Below are 26,533 nucleotides of genomic sequence, written 5' to 3'. Positions count from 1 at the left end.
ATAGCTGTGTGTAATGTTTAGTCAATTCAAAGACAGGGTCACCAAAACCATAAAACCAGCTAAAATGATGCACTAACCTTTTACAATCTCCATCAGATGACACTCCTAGGACATTATGTTAGACAATGCATGCATTTTTAGTTCTATCAAGTTCATATTTATATCCAAAAACAGCGTTTTACTATGGCATTGATGTTGAGGAAATCGTTTCCCTCCAATAACCGGCAGTCAAGTCAGCACCACAAATTAAATAATTAAAATTAGAAAACATTGGTAAAATATTATATTGTCATTTAAAGAATTATAGATTTACATCTCTTGAACGCAATCAACTTGCCAGATTTAAAAATAACCTTACTGGGAAATCACACTTTGCAATAATCTGAGCACTGCGCCCAGAAAAATATGCTTTGATATACAGACAAACGGCCATGTTGGAGAGATCTAAAATCGAAAATACTATGTAAATAATCCATTACCTTTGATTCTCTTCATCAGATGTCACTTCCCGGTATCCCAGGTCCATAACGAATGTAGTTTTGTTCAAAAAAGCTCATCATTTATATCCAAAAAGATCCGTGTTGTTAGCACATGATCTAAGCCAGCCGGACTTCTCGTCATGAACGAGGGGAAAAAATATATTTACGTTCGTTCAAACATGTCAAACGTTGTATAGCATAAATCATTAGTGCCTTTTTTAACCAGAACATGAATAATATTCAAGGTGGACGAATGCATTCTCTTTTATAACGTATTGGAACGAGGGTACCCAACATGAACTCGCGCGCCAGAGTCTAATCGGCCATCACCGTTCCATGGCTCTTGTTCGGTCAGATCTCACAGTAAAAGACTCAAAACACTTTGTAAAGGCTGGTGACATCTAGTGGAAGCAATAGGAAGTGCCAAAACATTAATCAACCCCTGTGTGTTTCAATGGCATAGGCTTAAAGGTAATTCAACACATCAGGTATCCACTTCCTGTCAGAAAATGTCTCAGGGTTTTGCCTGCCAAATGAGTTCTGTTATACTCACAGACACCATTCAAACAGTTTTAGAAACTTTAGGGTGTTTTCTATCCATATATAATAAGTATATGCATATTCTAGTTACTGGGTAGGATTAGTAACCAGATTAAATCGGGTACGTTTTTTTATCCAGCCGTGAAAATACTGCCCCCTAGCCCCAACAGGTTAAGCCCAAGACCACTCTTTTTATTTTTTTATTTTTTATTTTTTTTTGTACATCAATGTTAGTCTCATTCTCCTTTTGATTGTAGGTGGGGTTTTTTAACAGTTGTTAGCTGTCTTAACTGTAGGCTATGTCCTTTGTTGGTTACTTTACTAGTCAGTTTTTTCCTCTTTTTGTTGGCTTCTGTTAATCTCAGAGAAAAGCCAGCAGCTACGCTAGTATCTAGAGACTGTTGTTGAAGGGATAGTGTGTCTCCATGTCAATCAGCAACCCCAGCTGTTATGTTTGTGCCCTGTTCATCTAATGTTTGGGAAGGGAAGTGTATGTGTCAGGGGTGATGGGGACAGCTTCCTGCTCTGCTCCTGTGGGTACACTCACAATGGCTGCCAGTCCACCCATTATGGCAGAATTGACTCGAATGGGGGGGACGCCCGTTCTATTCATTCTATTTCTATGGTAGGACATGCAGTCAGGAGGAGAAAATATGCGTAAATAAATAATACATGCTATTCGAACGGTTATTACGGTGACCGCGGTCATTTGGCTGGCCAATTATTGTAATCTAAAGCTCCGTGACAGTCACAGCCCTACTCACAACAGGCTTTTCCTCTGCATGCCTCATCTTGCCTCCACCTGATTGGGGTAGATTTAGGGATGTGACAAACGGACAATTTTGCTTAACGTATAAACTGCAATTTTATTTTCTGGTTTTGCTTTTAAAAAGATAACAAAAAAATCATTAAAATTCCACATGAATTCATAATGCAGAATAATGGTCCATTTATGCATGTATGATGCTAGAGCCGGGCAATGAAGTTTTATCTACCGCAGTCATATACCCTTTAAAGAGCCTCGGCTACAGCATGTTTGTTTGTCTGTGAAGGGTACACTACGGCTTTTGAAATGTCGACACGAAACCTTCTCTAGAGATGGTTTTGAAACTCCACTGAACAGGTATTTTACTTGTCTGTAAAGGAATGCTGCTTCTGAAGCGGGACGAACGTCCATCACTAGGCGACCGGAACCAGGGCTCGACGTTAACTTCTACAATGTTCAAAATGATGTGGCTTATTTAATGGAATGTATGTTTTGAAATGTCAGTTGAGTTAAATCAACAAATCACAGCACTTATTTTAGCACACATTTTACTTCCTGCTTTGCTCGTAAAAAGTAGTCGGACAAAAATAATATAGACTTAAGTTGTCCGAATGAACAAGTAAAAAATAAATAATAATCACATCACTATCAAACAATTACTCCGATCGGAATTGGATCAGAGGTCAACATTGGAATAATATTCAAATCTATTTTTCATTTAAGCCTACATTAATCCTAAAGTCTACATAGTAGGCATAAACTACAGCCTCGTCCAAACGATGCTGACGTGAGGCACCAGAAAATGTAGCCAAACTTTAATAAGACTTTTAATTACATAGAGGCTAAACGCCAGTCATGTTTGACAAATGGAATGAAGGATAATCAACTAACTTCTAAAAGCACGGTTCGTTCAGCTCAAATGGTCATTGAAATGCTGAGGGAATTATCGTAAACGCTTAATATGCCATTGAAACCAGCCTTTTTGTCATGTTCTATTGGTTGTCAAATGAACTTTCTTTTATTGTACTGCAGCCAAAGGCAGAATCCTAGTCCTATTAGGAACTCATCCTAGTTGTTGTTGTTAGATTCCCCCTCTTTCTATGTTTTTCTAATTGAGATTATCATCTCTGTCACATGAAACCGCTCTCGGTGCGCTGTTGAGAATGGCGTTTTCCCAGTCATTGCATTTTGCTATATACGTGTATAGGCTTATAATAGCTTACAGCCATGTGCGCATTGTTGAGCTTATAATATGAAGAAATAAGACGTTATCAACATTTTAAGCTAAACAGTCTGTTGCATCTGCCTCATTGCTCTCTGAACTGTCCCAGAGTCTGTTTTGAATCGTATACATTTTCTTTGTCTGAAGGATGACGGGACACCCTTAATTTTGAACCCTGGTTGGGAATTATTTTATAACGACAATTATTTAGTTGTAATTGTAATGTTGCAATATTTTATAGGATAGCATGGGTGGCCAACCATCCTCCAGGAAAGCCTTAAAGGGGCAGTGTTGTATTTTGAGATAGGCTTGAATATGCAAGAAGCCAATAGGCAGGGTGTAGCCCACAGTTTTGTATGATTATCTATGGTATTTTGTAAAGTGGTTCCTTGCATCATACATTGATGTGAAAAAATATATATTTTGGGGTGGGGGACGACAGGTGACTTGAGTCCTACATGGCAAAAAAAGTTAATGTCAAACCCTGAAAACTGTCAATCAAATAATCTTGAGCTCCCTGCTCGCAGACCACTCTCCTAAAAAATTACTTTTAAGTTTAAATACTGTGATTTACCAAGACATTTAGTAGAAAGAACACATTTCTTCCGCTAGGTATTTCTGTTGAACGTAGGAGACTTGATTAGTTGCCGTACTTCCGAGAACACAAACACTTGCATCTTTTATAGCGGGCTACCAAGGGACAGAGAGAGAGGGGAGGGGCACAGTGAAGTCAGGTCGGCCACCAGGCAGACTGTCGGAATCGTGAACTAGGCCTATCCATTGGCAATCAAAAGCTGTTTCTCGCAATGGAATGCCGTATTTCTTGGCTTGCAATGTCTCGCAACTTCAGTAAAGCAGGGCCTGTCATCAAGAAATAGTCTAGGATATTCTACACCCAACAGACCGAAGACTGAACACACACTTGCATCATTAGCAAAGAGGGAACATTTTTTTGTGTGTGGGGGGGGCAAAACTGTTTTTCCGTTAGTGACTTTTCTTAACGTTAAGGATAAGTAGTAGCAACTCCTCTCCCAGGCCTGAGATTGTTTGTATTATGTCTCCATTGCAATGTTGTTTTGTTATTTGGCTTAATGTAAGATTGCGTATCCATTTGATTAGACTACCACTTTGGTAAAGTTCTAACCTTGATTTGTCTCAGTATTGGTCTGCACACCGGTTTATGAAAGAAGTGTACAACTCTTAGTCATTCGAAGAGATACAAACTGCTAGCTACAGTTGTCGTCCTGACCATCACCCCTTAACACACTTGTTCCCTTCTCTCTCTCTCTCTCTCTCTCTCTCCAGCTTTCCATTCTCTCCATCCCACCTAATCCCTCACACACACGGTGTGTCCTGCTGCTCTCCCTCTTTAAAGGTGCCTGGTTGGCTGTCTTGTCCCCCAGTCTTGAGGAGGCCTTCTTTGTTCCCTCATTACCCAGTCAGGGATGTGTGAAAAGTGGGGCACAGGTCGGGGCTCTTTGTCCCCCTCGGGCAAATCAAAAGTGACAGACACCGGCCGCTCCGCCACTAATTTGTCGTCCCCCCCTCGGAACGGGCACTTCTCAGGGCTGCTAATTGCAGTGAGACGCGCAGGGAACAGACACATCTCGTTATTAACGCTGGACGAGGCCAACACGGGTAATTGCGGAACATCCTTCAACAAATAATTTGGGCATGTTTAGCCATTCAAGAGTAGCGCCAGCCTGACCGGGGTCGCGGGGTCAAGCCGGCAAAGATGGACAACATAAAAAGGGGAGAATGGAGAGCAGTTTTGGCTTCTCGAGGGGTTCTCATCCGAGGCTGGTTGTCACCCCACATGTTCGTTAGCTATTAGAGCGACAGAGAGCCCTGCCTTGGCCCATTGGCTTTGTCCCTCTGATCACTAAAGTGTAAGGTTAGAAGTCAGCAGGGTCATATCAGCCTTATATCATTCTCACCATTTATGCCGCATTCAAGACAACTTGGAAACTCTGACATTTCTGACTTGGAAACTCGTTGTAGAAAGATGAGCTCAGTTTCCCACTTAAAAAGTATCAGAATCAATCAATAGGAAGCTCTCCGCAAAAAAACTTTCCCAAGTTTTAACTCGGAGGTTCCAAGTTTCCGTGTTGTCTTGAAAGCACCTCTTGCATCAGCCATGTAATGCCACAATGGAATCACATGTTCAAATGACAGGGGAAGCGTTCTGCTTCGTTAAAAGATATTAAGATAGTACAGCATGGCACCTTTTTCCCAATACCTATTCCCAACCGATCATAAGTGGCTTTTCTGTCTGCTGTTTTTGGCTGAAGGGGCTGATCTAATCGGTTGGGAAGCCGCTACTGCGTCATTTTGTTCTGTCAGAGTAACATCCTCTAGTGGAAAATCCATTTGTTAGTTGGGAGGAGTGTTAAGGTGTCCGCAGGCTTCCCAGCAGAAACAGTTTGGAATAGTTTGTGCATATATTATGATGACATTTTGTGACGTTGTTTGTTTTGGACTAAGGTAAGTTTTTTTTTTTTTTTTTTTTTATTTTTTAATTATTTATTTATTTAATTGTTCAGGCACTTTTTTTCATGAGGCAAGCCAAAGTCAGTAGCCAAAGTCTACGCCCCTTCGTCGGTGATTGGTCAACAGTAGGGATCCTTTAGTCAAGTCTTTGTTGACATTCAATGAGAGACGACTCGTTTTCATGCACATTTTGTCATTGAAAAATACTGCACCAAATACTGCATCACACTAAGATCTCATTGGCAAAAACATCAAAAATAATTGACATGAGTTATTTTAGATTAATTTGGACTATTTTGAGGAAGTGTAGAGCGCATTAGGAAAGAATTCAGACCCCTTCACTTTTTCCACATTTTGTTTACATTACAGCCTTATTCTAAAATGTATAATTATATATTTTTTTGTCATCGATCTACACACAATATCCCATAATCACAAAACAAAAACATTTTTTTTTGCGCGCACACACAAACCCCCGTAAATATCATATTTACACAAGTATTCGGACCCTTTACTCAGCACCTTTTGGCAGTGATTACAGCCTCGAGTCTTCTTGGGTATGATGCTACCAGCTTGGCACACCTGTATTTGGGGAGTTTCTCCCATTCTTCTCTGCAGATCCTCTCAAGCTCTCAGGTTGGATGGGGAGGGTCGCTGCACAGCTATTTTTAGGTCTCTCCAGAGATGTTCGATCGGGTTCAAGTCCGGGCTCTGACTGGGCCCCTCAAGGACATTCATAGACTTGTTCCAAAGCCACTCCTCCATTGTCTTGGCTATGTGCTTGGGGTCATTGTCCTGTTGGAAGGTGAACCTTCGCCCCAGTCTGAGGTCCTGAGTGCTCTGGAGCAGGTTTTCATCAAGGATCTCTCTGTACTTTGCTCCGTTCATCTTTCCCTCGATCCTGACTGGTCTCTCCGTCCCTGCAGCTGGAAAAACATCCCCACAGCATGATGCTGCCACCACCATGCTTCACCGTAGGGATGATGCCAGGTTTCTTCCAGACGTGGCACTTGGCATTCAGGCCAGAGAACCTTGTTTCTCATGATCTGAGAGTCCTTTAGGGGCATTTTAGCAAACTCCAAGTGGGCTGTCATGTGCCTTTTTTACTGGGGAGTGGCTTCTTTCTGGCCACTCTTCCATAAAGGTGTGATTTGGTGGAGTGCTGCAGAGATGGTTGTCTTTCTGGAAGGTTCTCCCATCTCCACAGAGGAACTATGGAGCTCTGTCAGAGAGACCATCGGGTTCTTGGTCACCTCCCTCACCAAGGCCCTTCTCTCCCGATTGCTCAGTTTGGCCGGGTGGCCAGCTCTAGGGAGGGTCTTGGTGGTTTCAAACTTCCATTTAAGAATGATGGAGGCACTGTGTTCTTGGGGACTTTCAATGCTGCAAAAATGTTTTGGTACACTTCCCCAGATCTGTGCCTCGACACAATCCTGTCTCGAAGCTCTACAGACAATTCCTTCGACCTCATGGCTTGGTTTTTGCCCTGACATGCACTGTCAACTGTGGGACCTTTATATAGACAGGGGTGTTCCTTTCCAAATCATGTCCAGTCAACTGAGTTTACCACAGGTGGACTCCAATCAAGTTGTAGAATCATCTCATGGATGATCAATGGAAACAGGATGCGCCTGAGCTTAATTTCGAGTCTCATAGCAAAGGTTATGTATACTTATGTAAATAAGGTATTTCTGTTTTATTTGTAAAACATTTGCAAAAATGTCTAAACCTATTTTCGCTTTGTCATTATGGGGTATTTTGTGCAGATTGAGGATTTTTATTTCATCAATTTTAGAGAAGCTGTGACATCAAAATGTGGAAAAAATTAAGGGGTCTTGTATACTTTCCAAATGCATTGGCTGTGGCGTCTCAAAATGGACAAACCTTACTATTGACGCTTTTGTCTCATTTTTCAAGAGAATGACTTAAGGGAGTATGCGAGCACACTCGTTCGGTTTGCCTAGCCGAACTGTAGCATACTGTCGCATTTACCCTCTTTTGATGCTGTCACTCTTCTCAGGGCAGTTTGAGAGGAGCAGTGATGCCCCCAGTGAACATTGTTGTCTTTATCCACCACAGTCTGGTATGTTTGCTCCCAATTTGTGCTAAATTGCTCAGCAAATCTGATAGCATGCAGCCGAGGGCTTACAAAGACAATAGGGGTTGACTGTCAGTGTCAACCCGCTGGCCTCTCCAAACTTGATCACAACATTGCTGTGCAAGGGCCTGCCACTTTGCAGTGACACATGCAAGGAAAATGCAGGTTGTAAAATGGCGTTCAAGTGTTCTAGAAGCTTTGTTTTATACTGTACTTCCTCTCTAACAATATTTCCCTTTTCTCTCTAATTTTCCAGGGTTTCCAACCGAGGTAGCCTGTGAGAAGGAAGATTTGAGTTTTTGGTTTTTGTGCCATCCTACCCATCCTCCCTCACCCACTCGCCTCACCCTCCACGTACATATTCACCTGTACCTCCACTCCCCCAACGGGGGAAAACTATGCTCCTGTTCTCCCTGAGCTGAACCAGGAAGGGACAGGACGAGGCACTCCATCAGAGCCCACAGGGGTGACCACCAGTGACCAACAAGCTCCCACAGAGTGCAGTCCAGCCCAGTCAAGTCTCAACAAGTCACTGTGCCAAGATGACAGTGCTTCCCTTTTACATCGCTGCGGTGGGAGTCTGCATCCTACTGGTGATCAGAGCTGAAGGTATTCAAAGTAAGACTGGCTCCTCTGTTATTGTAGTCCTCTGCTGTTGTCCCACTGCCCCCACCACCTCTCTTATTACTACGCACAACTGTCTGTGCCTCCCATTCTCTTTAGTTGGAAGGATACTCTAATATGCTGTTTTTGATGGAAGGTTATAGGGTAACTAACTGTGTGTTGGGGGAATTGCTCATAAATATTCATAGTTGTACCTGAATGAATTGTACCTGTTCTAGGACTGTCCCAGACTAAAAAACATCTTGGTTGACCAAGAGTCATCTGTTCTTTTGACCGATTGATTAACCTTGTATTTTTCCATATATTGACACATCCTATGTAATTGAATCAAATCAACTGTATGCACGGAGCTTGTCTGCTGCTTTAAGCGAACTGTTTGATGAAATAATTAAGACACATAAATGACTAGAGGGAGTCCGACCACAATTGATTTGATTGTGCCGCCTGGCTCAGACTTACAGCGCCTGACTGTGACTAGCACCCGTTGTCTCCTTCCTCCCTGCTGCAGTGACTACCACAGAATGTCCGTGTGTATAGCTCTGTTCATGTTGTTGAAGCTGCAACATAATTACAGCCATTTCTAACTGAAAAGGTATCTTACAGAAATCCCTTGTTTGTTTAGGGAAAAACATTCCCTCACCCCTTGCTCTCTTTACATGACACATATATGCTTCACATGCACATGACCAATAGTGCCTGACCTATAGCGTATCATAATCACATCAACAAATTGGTTATACAAAGACTGAACACCGTAACACATATGAAAGCAAAATTGATGTAGAGGATGTGAAAAACTCAAAACGGAGAATGTGTTTACTGGTTGCTCAGGAGGTAAAGGGGAAGTCAGATGTGTTGAATACATTTGGCTAGTTGTGGAAAATATTGGAGATAAAGGTAAAATAAGGTATGTGTGGATATTATGTGTGCCAAACAGGTGCTGTTAGATTACAATATTTTTCTGACCATTTGGGAAAATGTAAACAACACTGAATAAATTATAAGCATACTAGAGTATTTTCTTTTTATATACACTGCTCAAAAAAATAAAGGGAACACTTAAACAACACATCCTAGATCTGAATGAAAGAAATAATCTTATTAAATACTTTTTTCTTTACATAGTTGAATGTGCTGACAACAAAATCACACAAAAATAATCAATGGAAATCCAATTTATCAACCCATGGAGGTCTGGATTTGGAGTCACACTCAAAATTAAAGTGGAAAACCACACTACAGGCTGATCCAACTTTGATGTAATGTCCTTAAAACAAGTCATAATGAGGCTCAGTAGTGTGTGTGGCCTCCACGTGCCTGTATGACCTCCCTACAACGCCTGGGCATGCTCCTGATGAGGTTGCGGATGGTCTCCTGAGGGATCTCCTCCCAGACCTGGACTAAAGCATCCGCCAACTCCTGGACAGTCTGTGGTGCAACGTGGCGTTGGTGGATGGAGCGAGACATGATGTCCCAGGTGTGCTCAATTGGATTCAGGTCTGGGGAACGGGCGGGCCAGTCCATAGCATCAATGCCTTCCTCTTGCAGGAACTGCTGACACACTCCAGCCACATGAGGTCTAGCATTGTCTTGCATTAGGAGGAACCCAGGGCCAACCGCACCAGCATATGGTCTCACAAGGGGTCTGAGGATCTCATCTCGGTACCTAATGGCAGTCAGGCTACCTCTGGCGAGCACATGGAGGGCTGTGCGGCCCCCCCCAAAGAAATGCCACCCCACACCATGACTGACCCACCGCCAAACCGGTCATGCTGGAGGATGTTGCAGGCAGCAGAACGTTCTCCACGGCATCTCCAGACTCTGTCACGTCTGTCACGTGCTCAGTGTGGACCTGCTTTCATCTGTGAAGAGCACAGGGCGCCAGTGGCGAATTTGCCAATCTTGGTGTTCTCTGGCAAATGCCAAACGTCCTGCACGGTGTTGGGCTGTAAGCACAACCCCCACCTGTGGACGTCGGGCCCTCATACCACCCTCATGGAGTCTGTTTCTGACCGTTTGAGCAGACACATGCACATTTGTGGCCTGCTGGAGGTCATTTTGCAGGGCTCTGGCAGTGCTCCTCCTGCTCTTCCTTGCACAAAGGCGGAGGTAGCGGTCCTGCTGCTGGGTTGTTGCCCTCCTACAGCCTCCTCCACGTCTCCTGATGTACTGGCCTGTCTCCTGGTAACGCCTCCATGCTCTGGACACTACGCTGACAGACACAGCAAACCTTCTTGCCACAGCTCGCATTGATGTGCCATCCTGGATGAGCTGCACTACCTGAACCACTTGTGTGGGTTGTAGACTCCGTCTCATGCTACCACTTGAGTGAAAGCACCGCCAGCATTCAAAAGTGACCAAAACATCAGCCAGGAAGCATAGGAACTGAGAAGTGGTCTTTGGTCTCCACCTGCAGAACCACTCCTTTATTGGGGGTGTCTTGCTTATTGCCTATAATTTCCACCTGTTGTCTATTCCATTTGCACAACAGCATGTGAAATTTATTGTCAATCAGTGTTGCTTCATAAGTGGACAGTTTGATTTCACAGAAGTGTGATTGACTTGGAGTTACATTGTGTTGTTTAAGTGTTCCCTTTATTTTTTTGAGCAGTATATATGTTTTGTTTTGTAAGGTCTTTATTACATCACACTAGAAAAGTCATTCATTTGTGAATGCCAATTATTAAATTGTCACTTAATTTTATTTTAAAACTAAAGCGCTTGATTGCATGTCACGTCATTAATGGCTCGTATGCTGTGTCATGACATGAACAAATAATTTATTGATACAGTAGCCTATATAAGTATTGAAATTATAGGCCTAAGTAAGTTACGGTACTACGACTAAACTGGTTACGATCTTAAGCCTACAGCTCGATGGCGGTTATTCAAGGCTGCTATACTAACACAGAACCCAAACCGGCTGCGTGCATGCGCCATCGTGCATACATTTATTTTGTCCCCCTACACCACACGCGACCACAACACCCAGGTTAAAATATCAAAACAAACTCTGAGCCAATTACATTAATTTGGGGACGGGTCGAAAAGCATTAAACATTTATGGCAATTTAGCTAGTTAGCTTGCACTTGCTAGCTAATTTGTTCTGGGATATAAACATTGAGTTGTTATTTTACCTGAAATGCACAAGGTCCTCTACTCCGACAATTAACCTCTCTAGGGAAGGTGGGACGAAATCGTCCCACCTACGTAACAGCCAGTGGAATCCTGTGGCGCGTTATTCAAATACCTTAGAAATGCTATTACTTCAATTTCTCAAACATATGACTATTTTACACCATTTTAAAGACAAGACTCTCGTTAATCTAACCACACTGTCCGATTTCAAAAAGGCTTTACAACGAAAGCAAAACATTAGATTATGTCAGCAGAGTACCCAGCCAGAAATAATCAGACACCCATTTTTCAAGCTAGCATATAATGTCACATAAACCCAAACCATAGCTAAATGCAGCACTAACCTTTGATGATCTTCATCAGATGACACGCCTAGGACATTATGTTATACAATACATGCATGTTTTGTTCAATCAAGTTCATATTTATATCAAAAACCAGCTTTTTACATTAGCATGTGACGTTCAGAACTAGCATACCCCCCGCAAACCTCCGGTGAATTTACTAAATTACTCACGATAAACGTTCACAAAAAACATAATTATTTTAAGAATTATAGATACAGAACTCCTCTATGCACTCGCTATGTCCGATTTTAAAATAGCTTTTCGGTGAAAGCACATTTTGCAATATTCTAAGTAGATAGCCCGGCATCACAGGGCTAGCTATTTAGACACCCACCAAGTTTAGCCCTCACCAAAGTCAGATTTACTATAAGAAAAATGTTATTACCTTTGCTGTTCTTTGTCAGAATGCACTCCCAGGACTTCTACTTCAATAACAAATGTTGGTTTGGTTCAAAATAATCCATAGTTATGTTCAAATATCCTCTGTTTTGTTCGTGCGTTCAAGACACTATCCGAAGTGTAAAGAAGGGTGACGCGCCCGACGCGTTTCGTGACAAAAAATGTCTAAATATTCCATTACCGTACTTCGAAGCATGTCAACCGCTGTTTAAAATCAATTTTTATGCCATTTTTCTCGTAAAAAAGCGATAATATTCAGACCGGGAATCTGTGTTAAAAAACATTGGGTCGCCTCGTGCACGCACCTCAGTCTCATTGTCCTCTGATAGACCACTTACCAAAGGCGCTAATGTTTTTCAGCCAGGGGCTGCCTCGACATCATTCAGCTTTTTCCCAGGTTCTGAGAGCCTGTGGGAGCCGTAGGAAGTGTCACGTTACAGCAAAGATCCTAAGTTTTCAATAAAAAGAGTCAAGAAGCCCAAGGAATGGTCAGAGAGGGCACTTCCTGTACAGAATCTTCATGTTTTTGCCTGCCATATGAGTTCTGTTATACTCACAGACACCATTCAAACAGTTTTGGAAACTTTAGGGTGTTTTCTATCCAAAGCCAATAATTATATGCATATTCTAGTTTCTGGGCAGTAGTAATAACCAGATTAAATCGGGTACGTTTTTTATCCGGCCGTGTAAATACTGCCCCCTAGCCCTAACAGGTTAATCCACACACAAAACGGTCAACCGAATCATTTCTAGTCAGCAAAGATTAAAAACAGCTGAATTTGGGAAATTGTTGCATGAGGATTGGTGCTCATGGAATCAGTAGGCTATCAACCAAACAGGCAACAGAAGCAGGATCTGTCTTATTTCTGTAGATATGCAGTGCCTCCAGAAAGTGTTCAAGACCCCTTGACTTTTTCCACATTTTGTTACGTTACAGCCTTACCCTAAAATGTATTTCGAAAACAATATCCTAAGCATTCTACACAAAATAACGAAATCAGGTTTGCAAATATATTCAAAACAGGAATGCCATATTTACGTAAGTATTCAGACCCTTCGCTATGAGACTCAAAATTGAGCTCAGGTGCATCCTGTTTCCATTGATCATACTTGATGTTTGTCCTTGATTGGAGTCCACCTGTGGTAAATTCAATTGATTGGAAATTATTTGGATAGGCACACACCTGTCTATATAAGGTCCCACAGTTGACAGTGCTAGTCAGAGCAAGTTTGGAACCACCAAGACTCTTCCTAGAGCTGGCCGCCCAGCCAAACTGAGCAATAGGGGAGAAGGGCTTTGTTCAGGGAGGTGACCAAGAACCAGATGGTCACTCTGACAGAGCTCTAGAGTTCCTCTGTGGAGATGGAAAAACCTTCCAGAAGGACAATCAGCACTCCACCAATCAGGCCTGTATGGTAGAGTGGCCAGACGGAACCCACTCCTCATTAAAAGGCATATGACAGCTCGATTGGAGTTTGTGAAAAAGCCCCTAAAGGACTCTGACCATGAGAAACAAGATTCTCTGATCTGATGAAACCTGAATGCCAAACGTCACATCTGGAAGAAACCTGGCACCATCCCTACGGTGAAGCATGGTGGTGGCAGTATCATGCTGTGGCAATGTTTTTCAGCAGCAGGGACTGGATGACTAGTCAGAATCGAGAGAAAGATGAATGGAGCAAAGTACAGAGATCCTTGATGAAAACCTACTCCAGAGCGCTCAGGACCTCAGACTGGGGCAAAGGTTCACCTTCCAACAGGACAACGACCTTATGCACACAGCCAAGACAACGCAGGAGTGGCTTCGGGATAAGTCTGAATGTCCTTGAGTGGCCCAGCCAGAGCATGGACTTGAACCCAATCGAACATCTCTGGAGAGACCTGAAAATAGCTGTGCAGCAACGCTCCCCATCCAACCTGACAGAGCTTGAGAGGATCTGCAGAGAAGAATGGGAGAAGCTCCCCAAATACAGGTGTGCCAGGCTTGTAGCATCATACCCAAAAAGATTTGATGCTGTAATTGCTGCCAAAGGTGCTTCAACAAAGTACTGAGTAAAGGGTCTCAATACTTATGTAAATGTCATTTCAGTTTTTATTTGTAATACATTAGCAAACATTTCTAAACTGTTTTTGCTTTGTAATTATGGGGTGTTGATTTGAGGGGAAAAAAGTTGAATCCATTTTAGAATAAGGCTGTAACGTAGCAATGTGGAGAAGGTCAAGGGGTCTGAATACTTTCCTAATGCAATGTGTATATATGGATTATTTTCCAGGCACTTTTTAAGTTAGTCTATTGATTATAAACCTAATTAAGTTGGTTTCCTCTCGCCTCACTTTTCTTTTTGTCTCCTAACTCTGCTGCTGCCTCCGCTGCATTGTTCTCAACACCAAGATGCTGGTTAACTTTGCTATAATGCACAAAGCAACATCGCCTAGTAAAAGGCTCCAATTCAACAGCGCATTAATGTGTTTCAGAACCTCTGACAGCGACCACTATCCAACCCGGGAGAAAGAGTCTTTGTTATAAAATAATTTTTTATTAGTGTTGCACTGTTGTTCTTTCATAATATAACCATATGCAATTTCAGTAGCACATGTCTTAGAGTGATGGACTGTGCCATCCGAACGGCCTCCACAATGGATCAGTCCACTCACAGGCGCCAATCAGACAGGTGTCTTGTACACCATGAATTTATTTATATATATTTTTTTGCTACTGCTTGACTAAAGAAATCTCGAACGACCAACAGCCTATCAATCAACCAGTCGACTAAATGGGGTCAGCCCTAACATGATAGGATCACTTTCTCACCAAAGCATACTAACCAGAAGTCCACTGGCAGGCTCTGATAATAAAATCGAGTTCCTGACATCTATTACCACTTGCGGTCTTAGTTCGAATTCCCCATGGTGCAAAAAAAATGATATTTGGAACGTGGACTCACATTTATTGCGATATTGTTTTGGGAAGAATCATGCAAACATGAAAATGAAGATTAGGAGCTCAATTCAATCCAACCCGCATTGCGGTATTTACGCTGTAGCTCTTTTTCCAATTGTCAAATGAATTTACAGATTGGTCTTAGGTGCTGTTTAAAAACCCACAATTACTACCAGGGCAATCCCTCTGAGGTATGCTTACATTTCAGAATTAGAAGTGTGTGGGCACGTGACGAATATTGTAAATACAGTATTTATTATTATTATTTTTTTATTTCACCTTTATTTAACCAGGTAGGCAAGTTGAGAACAAGTTCTCATTTACAACTGCAACCTGGCCAAGATAAAGCAAAGCAGTTCGACACGTATAACACAGAGTTACGCATGGAGTAAAACAAACATACAGTCAATAATACAGTAGAAAAATAAGTCTATATACAATGTGAGCAAATGAGGTGAGATAAGGGAGGTAAAGGCAATAAATAGGCCATGGTGGCGAAGTAAATACAATGTAGCAATTAAACCACTGAAATGGTAGATTTGACAGTAGATGAGTGTGCAAAGTATAAATACTGGGGAGCAAAGGAGCAAAATAAATAAATACAGTAGTGAATATTTGAAAAATATATACTTTCAATTTGATCTCTGTTACGAAGGGGGACACCAAGACAAAATAAGAAGTCAATAGCACTTTTGAAACACTATCTATTGCATATGGAGGAGGGGCAGGATAAATGTTGTTCAATTAAATTAGCATAAATACTTACTTCTGCCTTTGTTTAAGCAAGGCTACCCCCTTATGTGACCCACAGTCCCCCACCCCCCACTATGGAGAGGTCAGTATTTTAAGCCATTATAATGGCCGTGATAGAATTCATTAGCTGGTAATGCAATGCCTTTTGAAATGCATGACCTAAGCTACCTAGTTAAATAATAGTAACATAACCCCCATGTGGTCCTAACAGGATAATATGGCAATGACATTGTTGTTTTGCATATATGCTAATTAGAGGACCAAACACCATAGGTACAACTCAGTCCTTTCTCTCAATACCAAGTTTAACGTGATGTGCAGAAACACCCATTTCCCACTTGGGAAATGCCCTAATATCAATGAGATTAGACCATGTTGAATATCATGAGCTGTTCCGATGATATTGCCTCATTTTGCCTTGTGTCGTGAGAGATCATGCTATGTGAGTGAACGATGTATGGAAAAGACACTGAATACGCTCTGATCACAGCACAATTTAGTCACCAAGATCGTTTTATTCTATGTACCGGGCACACGCAGGCCTCAAGTATAACGCTGGTTTTTATCCGGACATGTTTGATGCCGGCAGGATATGGATCTTAATGTGCTGGGGCCTCATAAAAGGGCCTCCCTCCCTCTGCTCCTCTAGCTGCTCCTGCTGTTGCTCTCATACTGCCTGCCCGGCGGGGCCTCCACAGTGAACCAACCAGCAGCCATTTAAGCCAACCAGGGCCATAAAGACGGAGCTCTCGGGCTCGTAAAAGGTCACCTTTAACCAGCCAATGAGATGTGAAGGCAAATATCAGGATCTGATTACTCTAAAAGCAGAGCTTTTAAGCACTCTGTCACACACGCACACACACAGGCTGATAAGAGGAAGGCAAGGCCTGTCCAAGTCTTGATTGATTCAGAGCTACGCTCTCCGAGACTGGTTGTGACCCTGTTTTGTTATCAAAGAGCCCATGCTATTGTTTTGATTGGTCTCCATTAACTCTGGGTCTCCCATGTCTACCTTGTCCCAGGCATACTGTACAGTGAAACAGTGCCTCTGTACCCAGGCAGGGCCAGGTTAGCCTCTATCCTTCCTTCCCGCCAGCAGCTGTCATTGATGGTCGTGACCCACCAGAGAACCCCCCCCCCCCCCCACCCCACCCTCTCACTACAGGAAGCTGTTGAAGTGATTGTTGGCACTCTGGATTCCTTTTTTCTCATGAACCATTTCCTCTATAATACTGTCAGTCGTTACAGGGCAAAAAATACTCCAAACATTCATTGTTCTCCGGAAATAATTCAATCCCACGAGAGGTTTTTCTCTACCGCTTTTTCTTTTTTTCTCCCGCTGCGCTTGCTGATTAGTGAGGGAGTGTGGGGCCTGGGCCTGGCATATGCCAAGCGTTATGGGGAGAGGGGGCAGGGACAGAGGTGCCTGCTGGGCAAGAGGCTGCCAGAGTGGCTGTATAAGGGGCCTGCTGTGCTATCTCATGAATGCTCTTTTCACACTCACTTTTTCTTGCCCTTGAAGTGTCAACAAACCAATTAGAATTCCACTTTTGTCTCACCAAGGGGAAAAGGCACGTGTTTTATAGGTCTAGTTTTTTTTATTTGCTGTTGTTTTCCATGTGTGAGGAGTTTTAATTAGCGTGAGGCTGTAGCAACTTGTTAAATACCTTTTTCAAGGTATTCAACTGTTGCCAGGTAACCGAGGTTGTTGAATGAACTCCTCAGGAAATTGTCCAATAACATTCAAAGAACACACACAGAATATTTTTTTTCTCTTTTTTTTTTCTCTACATCTTGGATAAAAGCCTTGTAGTGAATCACTGACTAATATGAACAGAATGTATTGGATTTGTGCTGTTGAAAGGTGCTGTGGTGAAGAGGTTCCAGTAACACTACCTGTGAGGAGGAGATTTGGTAACAGCCGCTGTCACTTTTCTATTGTCATCACAAACCGGAGGAACAACGAAAGAAGTATAAATATCTTCTCTGTATACTGTCCTTTGCCACTGGGAAAGTGATGATGGAGCTGAAAGGGGAGCCATCGAAGTCTGTGGTTCACTTGTAAGGTTTACAGTGGGGGTCCGAAATGATTGACACCCTTGATAAAGATGCGCACAATTCTTTTGAAATATTGAGCTATATTGTATGCTTCAAAAAGTGGAAAATGTATATTATTTTATATTAATATAAATGCTCAGAGAAATAGATTTTGTCTAACAAGTACTACTTTTTACCCCCTCAAAGGTAGGGTTAAAAACGTTAGACACCCCCTGTTTTCAATACCTTTCAATACATCACCAACGAGCTCTATTTTCATGTCATCCAACAAATGTAAACGCCCGGAGTTTGCTAAATGTCTTTGGATTGGAACCGGCACTTTGGTCAGATGACATGAAAATAGAGGTCTTTGACCACACACATCAGTGTTTGGGTCTGGTGTTGAAATGAGAACGCATAAGCAGAAAATAACCCCACACCTACTGTAAAATATGGTGGTGGCTCTTTGATGGTTTGGGGCTATTTCGTTTCCACTGGTCCTGGAGCCCTTAAGATCAATGGCGTAATGAACTTTACCCACTACCAGGACATTTTTAGCCAAAAACCTGGTTGCCTTTACCAGGAGGCTGAAACTTGGCCACAGGTGGATCTTGTAGCAAGACATTAACCTCAGGCACACATCAAATCCACAAAGAAATTGTTAAATCGAAATTTTGCAATGGCCATCTGTCTCCAGACAAAACCCATTGAAAACCTGTTTGAAATGAAGAGGGCAGTCCATAAACGCAAACAGGATTTTTATTTATCTATTTAACTAGGCAAGTCAGTTAAGAGCAAATTCTTATTTACAATGACTGCCTACATATCAAGGATCTGGAAAGATTCTGTATGGAGGAATGGTCTAAGATCCCTCCCAATGTGTTCTCCTAACTCAGAAAACATTTGAGAAAAAGGCTCTGCTGTTATTCTCATTGAAAACAGGGGTGCCAAACATGTGGACCCATACCTTTTTTGAGAATGTTTTACAACTTGTTAAACAAAATATCTTTCTCTGAGCAATTGTATTAGTATAAATAATTTGCCTGTATTTTTTTGGAGAATACAATATAGCTCAGTATTTATTGTATGCAGTAATTTTTGCTCATCTTTATCAGGGATGTATATCATTGTCAGCTAATACCTCCATACTTCTCCTTTTCTTGCCGACTCACCCACTTCAAGAGTTGTAATTTCAGGTAGGAAGGTTGATCCCCACCCCCCAAGGTCAGAGAGGAAGGTTGATCCTCTCTGGGGTTTGTTGCTGTGAACTGATCTCTCTTTCTCTCTCTCTCTACCATGCTCTCTCATTTTCTTCTCACTTGTTCTTCTCTCTCACACACACTCTTACTCACTTTCTCTCGCCTGAGACTTTAGGAGAGGGCAGGTTTCAGTGACTGTGTTTGTATGCAGATATATGACTCCCCTCACCTCCACAGTGTGTCCTGTTAGAAGAACAACCAGTTCAGAACACTGTTTATCTCGAGTCGCTGCACTCTTATGGCTGGCTCTGACAAAAACAGGCTCTGCTGCTGGCCCTTTAAGAGCATTGCATTCCATTGTCAGTAGATGGATTGGCTCGTTAGCGTTGGAGTGTGCTGGCCCTTTAAGAGTGCAACATGTGGCTGACTGGAGATGGAGAGGCTCGTTACTGGGGGTGCTCTGCCAGACCTCAGACTCCGCCGTGACTGGCGGCAGAATTAAGCACACATGTGGAGGCAGAGAGAGCACCAGCAGCCATTTCCAGCCCCACTGACAGCCGCTGCTCTCCATCAATCACGGCCCCCAGCCAATCACAGGCCTCCTAGTAGAGGGGAAGCGAGGTACTCCGTGTCTTCACTAGCGAGGCCCAGACAAATAGAAACAAAAAGGGCCTTGAGGCTCTTTGGGGGTTTGATGGTGAACTTTAAGTCTTGTATTGTCAACATGGCTTTCTCTGTAGACTCCAGTGGGAGAGAGGCCTCAGAAGTCCTCGACGCTCCCAGTCACTGCAGTAAAAACGTGTCCCGAGTTTTATGTGCTTACTCAGGGACTATCAAAGAGGCTTTCATCACCTCATCAAAGCATCCGGGAGCCTCCTGAATCCCTTTCCCCATCCCTCAAACATGACTCAAGCCAGTCGAGACCGAGCACAGCTCCCAGAGGGAGAGCGAGGAAGAGAAGGAGTGTGGGAGGGAGAAAGAGAGCCATCTACCCTCAGCTCTCTGGTTTCTATTTGGGGCTTGGCCCGTTTGATCTGGTTCCAGTCTGCTGTGTGTTTATAAGTTTCCACACTGCCTCCCAACACTGCTCTGTGCCAATCTGACATCGCCAGGGGACAGCCCAGCTCAAACTGGGCCTTGGGCCATGCCACCACTTAAGTCTAGTTTATTAGTGCAACAATTTCAGATATTATTTTGATTAAATCTCCTGTGTGCAATATCACCGGCAATAGGTCTAGACTATCTGCCTCCTGTTAGGAGCTTTATTTCTTTGTGTGTGTGTGTGTGTGTGTGTGAGACGCATGTAGAGCAAAGAGACTGGGTTTATTCCCCCCCCCAGGAGGATGTTGGTGTTTGGTTGGAACTCGAGTCCTGTAATCGGTGTGTTCTTTTCCTCTTCACTGATAGAAGGCGGACATCAAAAGCCCCGGGTTTCACAGCTTCTGAGACCGGCTCTGCTATCTCACTGGAGAACTGCTCGGGCCTCTATTTTTTTTCAGGGTGTTGCCGTCAGTTCCGCCACTGATAACTCCTGCCACCCTTGTTTGTACAACAGATTAGGGTTTGTTGTATGCCCCGAGGACCCCAGCTCAAGCATACGGCTATGATCTCGCAACCCCCTGCACTGTGATTTCTCTCTGCTCTGGTGATATGACCTTAGTGTTGACCACATTGAGGATTGTAGTGAGTCACTTTCCTGGTTGTCTATTCTGTACCCATAAAATATTACTTAAGAGTTCTGGTCTGCTTTGCTTTAGTTGTTGAAATGTAGATATCGAGGCCTAATGGTTGCTTTTAATTTGATACAGTATTATGTTTTTACATAATAGCTTTTGACTCTAAAGGATCCCAGAACTAAGTTAAGACTGGCACACTTTTGTCTGGCACCCTATGGGGTTCTATTGGCTGAAGTACAACACTAAAAGTGAAGCATTTGTAGAGGTAGTGGTCCTGGTCGACTGTTAGGCTGTCTGACGTCAGTAAGCCGGTGAGTCTGTAAGTACATGATCAGCGTACAGATGAACTGTAAAAAAGGAACCGAAGCCCAACAGAAGCTCCGTTATCTCTCGGCTCTCCTTTTAAATGGTCATTTACCAGTAAGATTACTCAGAGAATGCAGCCTGAATCTAGAACCACCAGGGCACTCGGTTGTAAAACGAAAGGGGGAAAAAAACTTGAGGAAAACAAGAACAACAACGCTGAAGCCAGTAATGGGGTCTAGGGAAGGAATGCGGAGCTGGAGACAAGCAGCCGGGAGAGGGAAGAGAAAAAAAGGGGGCCGTTCTGCTGCCGAGACGTTTCAAAGTGTAGGTTTGCAGGTGATTGGCCCTCTGCAGACATGTCTGAACTGGAGCAGGCTCGAGTCGCGTCATGCTCCAGAGGAAGTGCCGAAGCCGCGCCAAGCGCCGCACACAGACATCACTTTGTGCTTTATGCTCACGACTCACAGGAGCCCCACAGCCCAGGTCCACTCTCCTGAGGAGGGGGGGGGGGGGGGCAGACTGGGAGGGGGATAGGGCAATAAGGGGCAGAGAAATGAGGAGGGGGAGGGGAAGAGAAAGGAGGGGCTAGGACGAGGTAGAAGTCAAGAAGAGAAGGATATGGAACAAGGAGGACAATGGAGGAACAGCAGACAGAAGCAAAAGGATTGTAAAAAAAAGAAGCGGGCAAGAGGAGGACTGATAAGGAAAGTGGGTCAGGGCATTGCAAGGGGAGAGGAAAAGAGATCAGGAGAAAGGGCATGAGAAGAGGTGGAGGGAGTACCAGACAGTAACGTGAGGATAGGAGGAGTCACACAGTGAGCTCATACTCAACATTTTAATGCAGCATTAGGGACTTAACGTATATTAGTGTGCTGCTCTGTAAAATGTCCTCTTCCGGGCTTTGTATCCATGGTGCCATGTATCTAGTCTTAATGGCTCTGACTGGCTCCTTAAGATGTCAGTAGATTTGTTGCTGATGCCCTTTTTTAGGTGCGGTTAATACAGAGTCCTGGCAGTGCGCTCTCGGCTAGTTTAACCAGCGTAAACTGATTTTAGCAGTGAACATTTGCTGTGTACTAAACCTTGCCATTATAAAGAACCACAACATAATAGCCTGCATGAATATTAGGTTTTTCCTCCATTAAACCATGCCGTTGTTTTCAATTTCATATGTAATTGCAATCAGATTGACAACAGTGATAATGTTGCGAACAACAGATGTTGGCTTGGCCCTCCAGTATTCTGCTCTGCTTACGCTCATGCATGTGATGGCTCTAACTGGACACTAGCACAGAGTATAAATAGCCCTCTGGCCATATATGGATCAGACTTATCACATGAGCACACAATTAGGAGCAGACCGCTCTTATATAAAAACAGAAGGGGGGAGAGCAGAACATTGAAACCCACCATAGGACTGTTGTGTTTACTATGAATATATAGCCTAGTATTTGACTACTGTAACTCTTCAAACCAGATGTTGTGTTAGGCAGCAGAATGAAAATGTTACACAATGTGTTTATGTTCTGTATTTCTGGCAACAGTGATGTGTGCAGTGAAAACCTGTGTTTTTGCGACTTCAGACAGTGTCTCCCAGATGGAGGGGAAAAAATGATGGATTGTGACATTTTCACTGTCATTATAAAACAAAACAATTTTTTCTCACTCTCTCCGTCCATCCAGCTGGTCAGAATCCAGACCACATGCTCCACGGCACCGGGCACAAGCATGAGTCCAGGAAGCCCGGGGACGACACCACGGTGGCCCCAGAGGACGCCGCCCGCTTTCTGAGCTGCTACTGCTCGGGTTACTGTCCAGAGGACCACAAAAATAACACCTGCGAGTGAGTGACCAACCAAAGCCAAATTCTTAATTGATATGTTTGTTCCAACTCTGACTTTTGGGTCTGTGATGAATGTCAACGCTGGCCTAACGCCTCGATCTCAGCATCATTGCCTTTTGGTACACCAGAAGTACATTCATTTCCAATGGAACGATTCGTTGCGTTCGGTGTGGTGCGTATGTTGGATTTATCGAACGTACGCGTCAAACTGTACGTATAGACGGCTTGACAGAAATGGTAGCAGGTGAATGATGAACTTTTGTTGCACACGTATCCAGATGATGCTGCGTGCCATTTTGCACAATGACGCTGATGTTTTTTTTTAAATTTTATTGCAGGACGAATGGCCAATGTTTTGCCATCATAGAGGAGGACGAGAACGGAGACGCTATTCTGACCTCTGGCTGCATGAAGTATGAAGGCTCACATTTTCAATGCAAGGTAAGCATGTGTTGTGGTCTGTATGGAAGGGAGCAGGACCCTGACACAGGGGTGTCAACTATATGTTGTAACATGTTCTACTATTGTTATTATATGTGTATATAGCTATTATTCATATTTGAGTTATTGTTTGAATAATCCCTGAATAACATGGTTTCATTTCATTCTTTTCAGGATTCGCCCAGGGCTCAGACGAGGCGAACGATCGAATGCTGCGGGACGGACTTCTGTAATCGGGACCTGCAGCCCACGTTACCTCCCCCAATGGACACTGGTGAGGCTTAGGGGCAACTATGTTACTCTACTGCTGGTGTTCCTCTGTATAGTGGCCCTAGAAGGGTATTCTTGTGCTGGTATTGTCAGGGTCTGGTACTTAATTTCATTTGGGGACTCGTGGTGTTTTGCAGGTTCCTACTTTGGCAGTGCCCACTGGCTGGCGTTCCTTATATCAATGACCGTATGCTGCTGCACTCTCATCTGCATCACAGTAGTCTGTTACTACAGGTAGGACTACTCCAGAGAAGAGCTGCCACAAAGCCAGATTCCAACTTTCTTTTCATATGTATATGGGAATTGCGTCCTGGTTAACTTAACTTGTGGGAGAACATTAGTCAGTCACATGTTGATGTCAGTTAGCATTTCTATGAATACTTTCATGGGTTTGTGACTAAGTTGGACTGTTTTCGACTGTTTGAGGATAAAGGCAGATTGTTGCTACGGCACTGCACTTGACGTTCATCTATTGTAGCTTTAGCATGTGTGCCCTGTACTGATCTGTATGTGTTCCTGTCAGGTACAAGTGGCAGACGGAGCGGCAGCAGTACCACCGGGACCTGGAGCAGGACGAGGCCTTCATCCCTGTGGGAGAGTCTCTCAAAGACCTCATCAACCAGTGCCAGTCTTCTGGCAGTGGCTCTGGGCTCCCCCTGCTGGTAAGGACCCCACACTGCACAGGGAGGGGCTTTGGAGCATGTGACCTGGGTGAAACGCCTTTAGCTATGGTTATATAATAGGTGGCTCAAAATGTGACTTCTGCTTTCCAGGAAAGAGTAACAGCGGTTATGTGTGTGTCTTTGTCGATATGTAGGTTATATTAGGTTAAGTGAAATGGTAAATTATAAACTGGGTGGTTCGAGCCCTGAATGCTGATTTGGCTGACAGCTGTATACCACGGGTATGACAGAACGTATTTTTACTGCTCTCATTACATTGGTAAGTAGTTTATAATAGCAATAAGGCACCTCTGGGGGTTTGTGGTATGTGGCCAATATACCACGGCTAAGGGCTGTATCCAGACACTCCGCGTTGCGTCGTGCTAACATCAGCTCTTAGCCGTGGTATATTGGCCATATACCCTCGGGCCTTATTGCTTAATTATAACATGGGCCTTACGAAGCAAAACGTGCATATCTGGCTTGCAACAGCGAATACCGCCTTAAAGAAGGAACAAATGGTAAAGGTTGTAGTAGGTATGATCTCTGGTAAGCTACTGTTGTTCTGATATGAATGCTCAGTGCCTCTCTCCCTGATGTGTCTTGTAGGTGCAGCGCACCATTGCCAAGCAGATCCAGATGGTGCGTCAGATCGGCAAGGGGCGCTACGGCGAGGTGTGGCTGGGCCGCTGGCGGGGAGAGAAGGTGGCCGTCAAGGTGTTCTTCACCCGGGAGGAGGCCAGCTGGTTCAGAGAGACCGAGATCTACCAGACAGTCCTCATGAGGCACGAGAACATACTTGGTAAGTGCCGTTCCTACCACTCACATGTAGCAAAGACGACAGCTGTCTCTGCCTCCATCTAAGCCATATACCGTTTTCTTTCTAAATTGATCTAAATTAGTCTCAATCTAAGTGTAATGTAGAGCGCCTTGATTGACTGTGATCTTAGGCCTACATTTGCCCTTGTACATACATGGCTGAGGTCAACAGTCATGTATCAGGGCAGGGCCTACATCTCACTGCAGCACTAAACCCCCCCTCACCTCTTTTCTCACGTCTGCAGGTTTCATAGCGGCAGACATCAAGGGTACCGGGGCCTTCACCCAGCTCTTCCTCATCACAGACTACCATGAGAACGGCTCCCTGTACGACTACCTGAGGTTCACCACGCTGGACACCCAGAGCCTGCTGCGACTGGCCTACTCCGCCGCCTGCGGCCTGTGTCACCTCCACACGGAGATCTACGGCACCCAGGGCAAGCCGGCCATCGCCCACCGAGACCTGAAGAGCAAGAACATCCTGATGAAGAAGAACGGCACCTGCTGCATCGCCGACCTGGGCCTGGCCGTCAAGTTCAACAGGTGGGATGCTGCTCAGCAATGGAGATTTTAATCAAGGTTCTATTTGTTAGGCACCAAAATAAAGAAAACTGACAAATCGGGAGGGGGAGTAGCTGAGCTTGTCCAATGAGCAGCAATCATTTTGTGTTACAAAACGCTTTGCTACGGTGTGTCCTAATGTACATAACCCATGTTTTCACATATGGCCGTTCCTCTGAACAGTCCTGAACTGTTGTTTCTGGAGCGCCGTTGACCATTTCCCTGTAGATTATTCTGAATTCCTGTTCTTGTCCTCAGTGATACCAACGAGGTAGACGTCCCTCTGAGTACACGGGTGGGGACCCGGAGGTACATGGCCCCAGAGGTGCTGGCCGAGACCCTGAACAAGAACCACTTCCAGGCCTACATCATGGCTGATATATATAGCTATGGCCTCGTCATCTGGGAGATTTCCCGCCGCTGTATAACAGGAGGTACGGACACACATAGACGCTTACACACACACACATTATAGTTCTGAATCTACAGGCATACTGGTATTTGTGTGCACGTGATACTGGCAATCCAGACCAGTCACTACGAAAACGGTAATGGGCTTAAGATTTCAACTGGTTATGAAAAGCACTACACTGACGGTATTGTTGAACTAGTGTTCTATCGCACACCGTTCTCTCTCTCTCTCTCATCTCTCTCAGGTATAGTGGAGGATCATCAGCTGCCATACTATGAGATGGTACCGTCAGACCCGTCCTTTGAGGACATGCTGGAGGTGGTCTGTGTCAAAGGGCTGCGGCCCACCGTGTCCAACAGGTGGAACGGTGACGAGGTGAGTCTGAGAGTGGAGCTAGCCACGAATGTCAACACCTGCGTCACTGCGAGGACATGATTTATCAGGGGAATATTGTTTTGATTGCACGCAACCTTCAGGAAGAAAGTGAAGAGCGTATACTTGTCATTTA

The 26,533-nt window shown here is 44.0% G+C and overlaps 1 protein-coding gene across 3 annotated transcripts in view; it reads left to right on the top strand.

Annotated features, from left to right (window-relative positions):
* bmpr1aa (bone morphogenetic protein receptor, type IAa) overlaps positions 1-26,533 on the top strand; it is a 72,405-nt gene that overhangs the window by 41,823 nt on the left and 4,049 nt on the right. Inside the window, exons 3-12 of one of the 3 annotated variants that reach the window (XM_014154032.3) lie at positions 7,852-8,204; positions 22,701-22,860; positions 23,199-23,301; positions 23,476-23,575; positions 23,709-23,805; positions 24,095-24,233; positions 24,843-25,035; positions 25,298-25,595; positions 25,872-26,047; positions 26,270-26,400. In XM_014154032.3, the coding sequence (XP_014009507.1) occupies positions 8,138-8,204; positions 22,701-22,860; positions 23,199-23,301; positions 23,476-23,575; positions 23,709-23,805; positions 24,095-24,233; positions 24,843-25,035; positions 25,298-25,595; positions 25,872-26,047; positions 26,270-26,400 (1,464 nt within the window). In that variant the 5' untranslated portion in view covers positions 7,852-8,137. Of the gene's footprint in view, positions 1-7,851; positions 8,214-22,700; positions 22,861-23,198; positions 23,302-23,475; positions 23,576-23,708; positions 23,806-24,094; positions 24,234-24,320; positions 24,514-24,842; positions 25,036-25,297; positions 25,596-25,871; positions 26,048-26,269; positions 26,401-26,533 lie in introns of those variants that run through there. The other 2 variants (XM_014154031.3, XM_082964726.1) reach the window with 2 other exon arrangements.

This window comes from Salmo salar, chromosome 18 (assembly GCF_965601325.2).
Source record: "Salmo salar chromosome 18, fSalSal1, whole genome shotgun sequence".
Lineage (NCBI taxonomy): Eukaryota > Metazoa > Chordata > Actinopteri > Salmoniformes > Salmonidae > Salmo > Salmo salar.
The sequence above is the reverse complement of the archived record's forward strand: the minus strand, read 5'-3'. Positions and strand labels throughout refer to the sequence as shown.